This window comes from Anopheles funestus, chromosome 2RL, assembly GCF_943734845.2.
Source record: "Anopheles funestus chromosome 2RL, idAnoFuneDA-416_04, whole genome shotgun sequence".
Classification (NCBI taxonomy): domain Eukaryota; kingdom Metazoa; phylum Arthropoda; class Insecta; order Diptera; family Culicidae; genus Anopheles; species Anopheles funestus.
The window spans coordinates 54614404-54621331 of NC_064598.1; the positions used below are offsets into that span (position 1 = coordinate 54614404).

At 46.0% G+C, this 6928-nt stretch overlaps 2 protein-coding genes across 2 annotated transcripts; one reads left to right on the top strand and one right to left on the bottom strand.

Annotated features, from left to right (window-relative positions):
* Window positions 1–822: 822 nt before the first annotated feature.
* On the top strand, window positions 823–4846 carry LOC125761086 (protein Skeletor, isoforms B/C). The gene is made up of 4 exons (XM_049421906.1): window positions 823–1784; window positions 1879–2010; window positions 2750–2969; window positions 3043–4846. The coding sequence occupies exons 2-4, from the start codon at window positions 1887–1889 to the stop codon at window positions 4832–4834; spliced, it is 2136 nt and encodes a 711-aa protein (XP_049277863.1). The 5' UTR covers window positions 823–1784; window positions 1879–1886; the 3' UTR covers window positions 4835–4846.
* On the bottom strand, window positions 4842–6862 carry LOC125761099 (allantoicase-like). Its single transcript, XM_049421935.1, has 2 exons — window positions 6273–6862; window positions 4842–6198 (listed from the first exon to the last, which is right to left on the bottom strand). The coding sequence occupies exons 1-2, from the start codon at window positions 6357–6359 to the stop codon at window positions 5101–5103; spliced, it is 1185 nt and encodes a 394-aa protein (XP_049277892.1). The 5' UTR covers window positions 6360–6862; the 3' UTR covers window positions 4842–5100.
* Between the last annotated feature and the right edge of the window lie 66 nt (window positions 6863–6928).

Here is a 6928-nt window from a genome sequence, read left to right on the forward strand (position 1 = left end):
TGATGCATCGGAAAAATGATTCTTACCATCTTCATGTAACTTCGGTAGATGGTTTAAAATGTTCTGTATGAATAGGAACAAATTTTGCCAATGTGTGGTTTAAACGATCTACATTTCCCATTGGAAGGATCATGATTCGATGAAATAATTACGTCTTTTCAATGATGTTCAAACATTATTTTCCCAACCGTACATAAAAATGTTGTTGATACGGCCAGCCTGAATTGGCTCTTGGGCACGGACTCGTTCATTAGTCAATAGTTCGAACCTACGATTGATCGTTTAAGACAGTCCTGCAGCAAAGCAGTTGTATGGTGTAAAACCTATAATGATAAACATAATATACAACTGCCCCTTTCGGTTTTGGTTCTCGCCCAATGCGTTGTAGTTGAAGCATGTGGAAGAAAGTTACACAAAACACTACCAATAAAATACTGCTTTCATGACGACAAAAAGCCTACATACATATATGTACTAGTGTTAGAAAAACCAACCAACCCGCTCATAGAATGGTGTGTAGGAAGGATGATTATATTAACGAATAATTGTGATTATTATCCGAAACAACAGATGCAAGTATTACTATGTATGCAAGTAACAGACATATAAACCTATATGTAACCGCAAATTGTGTGAGTTTGAATACTGAGAAACATCTCACATAGGAAGGGATGATATACAAACACGAAAACTGCAATAAAAGTTAAGGTAATCCTGACTGTTTCGAGTGCTACGCGTTTTGTTTTACCCTATTTCACGGGAGATTTATCGCAAGAGAAACACAAAGAACTACAGATTATTTTAGGAGCTGTAATGAAATGTATAAAACAGTTGACAACAGTTCTTGCACCATTTTCCAGGTGCACTACGTTCTTTGCCGACTTTTGACCTTGAAAAGACTGTCCTTCACGGCTTCGTAATATCATGGACATGGGGTTGCAAAAAAACATTGTAAAATGCAAAGCAATATAAATATGCACAGCATATGCAACAGGTCTCGATGCGTAAACGGACAGTGTGCGAAGATATGACAGCTTTCTGATTCACATCCCGGGGAACCGATGCTGTTTGTATGCGTGCCGAGTCTGCACGACGTGTGTGCATTGGCTGTGTTAGTGTGTCTATTTATTTGCGAAAGTAACCGGACCGATCGACCCAGGCACCACGGACTGCAGCTGTTAACGAACGATCGGCGATCGTGGGCCACACAACACACGACCAACCGCCGCTAACCACCATTACTCGGGCGGGTCTCGTTTTGCTTCCTCCAGTGCGTATCGCCGTCCGCTTTCTGCCGTCATACTGCATGGTAGTCGTGTCAGTCCGTCTTAAGATGGTCGACGATTGTTACGATCGCCGCTGCTGGTAGTGTGTGAAAGGCGGCAACCAGAAACTCGACGACTGCTGCTACTGCTACGTGTACGTTGCCGTCATTCGCGTGCGTTTGTGAACACCTGAGCCCAGCTCAGGCAAGTTCCTGTCCCTTTAGCTCGCCAAAAGAAGAAAAAAAGCACGCACGCACGCTCCCCCTATGTGATTTGGGTCCGCTAATACACGTGTGCTACTAATATACAGTGTACGATCAGGTGAAGTGATCTAAAGAAGCATGATTAGAAACTCGCCCACGAGTGTATGGTGCGAATCTTTATCTAAATCTCACCGCGCTTTCCACGAGCAACGTGCCACGGCGGGAGAGGGCCGCCAGTGAAAGCAAACAACTGTAGAAGCGTTTGCAGTACACCATTTCACCGTGAATTCCTGCGCCCCAACTGAAGTGTGCGCGGGTTCGTTAACTTATCACACCGCATCGAAGCCAAAGTTTGCTTCCTTTAAGGGGTTGTTACTGTGTTGCTTAAAGCGGTTTGTGCTTTTTGCTAGGGCTGTGAATGGAAGGAAGTACGAAAGGAATGCGGTTTTTGTACGGATCCGCCGTCCGGTGGCGTGGATCAGCGTCTAGCATGAGGATTCTGGCCATGGTGTTGCTGTTCGCGATTGTTTTAGACAATGCTGGTAAGTAAAACTTGAAACCAATCCAATAGGCGGATGCGAGCGTAACGAAAGACTTCTACTTGGGAACGGCAAGCGACGAACCGTAAAAGAGGGCGAAACAAGCAATAAAACAAACGAACTAAAGGGAGAGTAGTGTTCGGAAGCGAAGCGTTCTTCTTGCGGCGAACAACACATTGCGGAAATGTCTTACGCACAGTGCGCAACCTTGAGCTATTCGCTTGTTGGTGCTGTTGGAAGTGAGTTGAACCGCCCAGTTAGTGCAGTCAACTTTATTCAAGCGGTTCCGTACTTGCACTCTAGAGCTACTGTTAGTGGTGATTAAATTAAGACCAAATTTTGCCGCACAATAACAAAGGACCTTGCAATGATGTTTCATCTGCACGGTATTAGTCATGTTGAAAAATAACGCTGTGCGTAAGCGCCTCATCATCACATTCCTTTGAAAAGAAGTCATTTTAACAACATAATTGATTTATTTACAAAAAAAATAAAGAATTTTTGGTCAATTTACTTTTGAGACACGATTTAAAGTGTAGGGCACCGTAGGAATCTCGATATTATTTTCGTTTCCGGCTGGGTTTTTACAAATAGTTGGTTTAGCCCAAGGAAAGGAAATCGGAACGAAGACGTGGAATAGAAACAGTAAAATCAGCCTGCAAGAGCAAAAAATGCAAGTTATAGTTTGAGACAACATCACAACTAATAACGATGATCTATTCTTACGAATTTCATACACCAGCAAGTCAAAAACCAGAAGACGGGCCTTATCGGGGGAAATACATAGGTAAGTTTAACTCCTACCACCATCAAGCCTCGGGAGACGTTTATGCCGTTGACGAATACACGTTCCTACTGACCGGCTTCAACTACGACGGTAATGGTGTCGACACGTTCTTCTGGTCCGGTGCAAGCAATCGTCCCGGGCCGCAAGGTTTTATCGTACCGGACGAGTACGGAAAGTAAGTGAACCGTCACTAGCAACATTTTTTTTTAGTTGGATTGAACAACTTGTGTATTTTTTTCCAATTTCAGGACAAATATCCTAGAACGTTACTTCAACAAAGATTTCACGATACGCCTTCCGGATAACAAAAAGATTACGGAAGTGAAATGGTTGGCCGTGTACGATCTGAACTCGCAGAACAATTTCGCCGATGTGTACATTCCGGAAGATTTTGAACCGCCCGTACCACAAAAGGCGGGCAGTTTGACGGCCATTGCTGGTGGACCAATGGTATCGAGCGATACGATCGACATTCTCGACTCTAAAACGATCCGCATCACCGACTTCAGCTACGACGGAAAAGCTGATACCCAAGCGGAGGTCCATTTCTGGGTTGGCGTTGGTCCGTCACCATCGTCCAAAGGTAGCAAGGTACCGGACGAGATGGGTTACCTTGATCCCATACGTGCGTACGATCGCGAAACGATCACACTGGAGCTGCCGGGTGATATGACAATCTTCGACATCGATTGGTTCAGCGTGTACGATGTGGTGGCGCGCCGAGATTACGGCTCAATTCTGATTTCGGACGATCTTAACGTTCCGCCGTCGCTGGTGCGCGTTACGCCCCATACCGAATCGCTGCCGAACTGCCGCCAGCTGCACAAAGATTATCGCGTTTCATGGGAGGTGTTCGGGCCGCAAATTACAATCCAACTGGCGGGAAACGTACAGCAGGATGAATATCTATCGTTCGGGCTGTCCGGCTCGGAACAGCGCAGCCAAATGCTTGGAGCGGACGTGGTTGTCGCCTTCATCGATGGGCACCGTGGATATGCGGTGGACTATAACATCACCTCACTAGCGCCATGTGTGCAGGTGCTCGGCCAAAACAAGGGTGTATGCCGGGACGATGTTGTTGGTGGGCTGGACAGCTATCAGCTGCACACGTTCACTCGGGAGAACGACATCAACACGATCACCTTCCGACGCACACTAATTTCTTCCGACTCGGGCGACAAGGAGTTCCTGTTGGATCGCCCAATGTACGTAGTGTGGGCGATGGGTCGTCTCGATTCTAACAATGAACCCACCTACCACGATGTCTACCCGAAACGAAATGTGCAGGTCCACTTCAACACCTCCGAACCGGTCAACGATTGTTTCAGCTTTACCAGCCGCGAGGCAAACCTGAAGGATGTGTGGGAGCGACAGCAGATTTTCGATCGCTCGGTCCGATCATTCACGGCCACTCTTGGCCCTGCGGGTGGGAAGCGCGGCTACCAGGGCATTACCGGGCATGTCTCTAACGGTCTTGCTTGGTACATCAATGGATTCCTTGTACCGGAACTGTGGTTACGACGTGGCCTTACCTACTCATTCCTTGTACGCGGCGGCAACAATCCGCACTCACCGGAGTTCTACCATCCGCTAGTGATCACGGACGAACCGCACGGTGGTTTCGATCGGCTGTCCGATGCACGGCAGAGCGAAATTAGAGTTCTGGCAGGTGTTGAGTTTACGCGCCGTGGACGTCCGAAACCGATTGCCGCCGGCCCACTTTGCCTTGCGCGCCATCCAGAAGGACAGGATCGACGGTTGGATGATAATTTTGCGACGTTCAAAAAGTTTAACCGCACACTTAAGTGGAACTGCGATTCCGGCGAACCGGCTGTGTTAGAAATAACGCCAAACACCAGTTGGCCGGACGTGGTCTACTATAACAGCTTCACCCACGCGAACATGGGCTGGAAGATACATATTGTCGATAGTTACAGCCAATCAGCACGTAATCATGGCACGAGGTACAGCTTTAATCATTCGATTCGGTTACTTCTTATCACGGGTAGTCTCGTCGTTTGGACATGGTTACAGAAATAAATAAAGAAAAAAACACACAAACTCTCGTGGTTTTATTTTCAGTTCCTTATATGTATCAAATATTTAAACGATTTGAACATGTGTTCAGAGCGTCACGCTCAGTTTAGAGTTATTTTGCACCAAAGAAATAGCTGCTAGTGGTTACCATATTTTCAAAAGTCCCATTGCAAGTGTGTGAAAAAAATCGTAACTAATATTAGCTTGACCAGTATCTATAAACCATCCTTCCAAGAGCAACGATTAACTTTTTTCCAAAGGGTGTTTCCCTAGTCCCTTGTTATCGTTCCAAAAATGCGAACTCTCGAAAGTCCCCCATCCGGTGCAATGGTGATGCGTACGAACGAGGCTGCTTTCTCTTGAGGCAACAAATCTGCAGCAACGAATTCGTGCATTCGATTCGGACCTAATTTTTTCCTTTCCATCAACATCATCCACAAATCTGGTTTATCCTTGCTGGCATATTCCACCATGACGTTGTCCGGAAAGTTGCCCTTGAAATGTTTCGTGTCAATACATACACGCTCTATCCAGCATCCATCGGAAGCACCCAGTTGAAAGGTAGCCCATTCGCTTCCGGGTACCTGTAGAATTCCAGTATCATCGATCTGCAAAACAGGTGGTCGATCAAGCCGACGTGCCGTCTCCCAACCATCGCCCATATTGATGCCGGTACTGGGTTTTATCAAATTACGCGGATGACCATAATGCGCGTTGGAGAACCCAATACAACGGCCCCCATTCAGCATGGCGATCATGTCAATAGGTTTCCTTGCAGACATGCTGTCACTCAAGTTTAATCGCACTGTACCGAAGACACGCAAACGTGCGATCCCGCCATCGGGAAACATATTGACGCGTAAATGATTTACAACCAATGATTGCTTGCCTTTCGGTACGAGGAAGTACTGTCTGCGAGTTTGCTCATACCCCGGCTTTAGCTCTGTACGTGGCAACAATACATCCCAATGATCTGTTCCTATCAACTCCACCATTCCCAGCTCCTCCATAGTACGGCCAGTACCGATATTTGCATCGCCATTACACTCCACCTGGCGAGGAATAGATGTCTGCAGCATACACTTTATCGTTTCGTCCAATGTGCCACCCTGGATGGAAACGCGTGGCACATAATTGCCGGTAAAAAATGCGGTGTCGATCATAAAACCGACAATCTGGGTTGGGGCTCCAAGTTCAACTACGCACCAATCATGACCGGGAATACGTTTGCGTCGCGTTTCCCAACCATCCATCCACTTTCCAAAGGGAGTATACTCGTCAGGGCGAAAGACGGGTTCCGAATCCTTAAGCATCCATTCGGCAGGCGCAAACCAATCGTCCGTAGCGAATAGAATCGATCCGTTACTCTGAAAAATAGTTCAAAACGCAATAGAAAAACGTGTCTTACAAAACTAACAACAGCGAATAGAACACTTCTTACTCCGATCGAGGCCACTTCACTCAGTTCGGTAAATGCCGGTTGCTGCTCCTGTGCAGGTGATGCATGCATAATTTCCGCACCTTGCATGTTCCGACGTCGGATTAACTGTGCATACAGTTCACGTTATGGCAACGGTCGTTCATTCACAGTGCTTTCAATTACATCAGCTTTAAATCAAATTCTTTTCTCTGTATCAACAAAAAAAAATGTAATATAACCGCTAATACCTAGCACCTTGCACGAGTAACGTACAATTTGGACTTTTACATAGAACAATTGCAATAACCAAAGCGCGAACGCACTACACTCTATCGCTCCTTTCTGGCAGTTGGAAGCGCATATTATTGTCTATCTACGTTCTTGTTGAATTTAGAAATTGCTCATACAGACAAACACGTCCCGCGTCTGAGATAAGGAAGGGTCTTACGGTGGCTCTAGACACCACAGTACTACATCAAATAATCAAACATGCAATGAACACACAATGAAGCGGTTGCATATTATTATAATCTTCTAGCTTGGTTCTTCAATAAGTTCCGTTGAATGCTGATTGTACAACTGCAAACACATCCCATGATAAGCCTGAAAATAATAAGAAAACAACAGATTAATCGAAAATATTTGCCCAATTTTACGGTGTCCGATTTAACGGGTGC

Bases quoted from the DNA above. Each gene is read 5' to 3' on its own strand.
- LOC125761086 (XM_049421906.1), top strand. From the start codon at position 1,887: ATGGAAGGAAGTACGAAAGGAATGCGGTTTTTGTACGGATCCGCCGTC. The intron at 2,011-2,749 runs GTAAGTAAAACT...TTCATACACCAG, and splicing joins GATTGTTTTAGACAATGCTG to CAAGTCAAAAACCAGAAGAC. The intron at 2,970-3,042 runs GTAAGTGAACCG...TTCCAATTTCAG, and splicing joins GTACCGGACGAGTACGGAAA to GACAAATATCCTAGAACGTT.
- LOC125761099 (XM_049421935.1), bottom strand. From the start codon at position 6,359: ATGCAAGGTGCGGAAATTATGCATGCATCACCTGCACAGGAGCAGCAA. The intron at 6,199-6,272 runs GTAAGAAGTGTT...ACTATTTTTCAG, and splicing joins GTGAAGTGGCCTCGATCGGA to AGTAACGGATCGATTCTATT.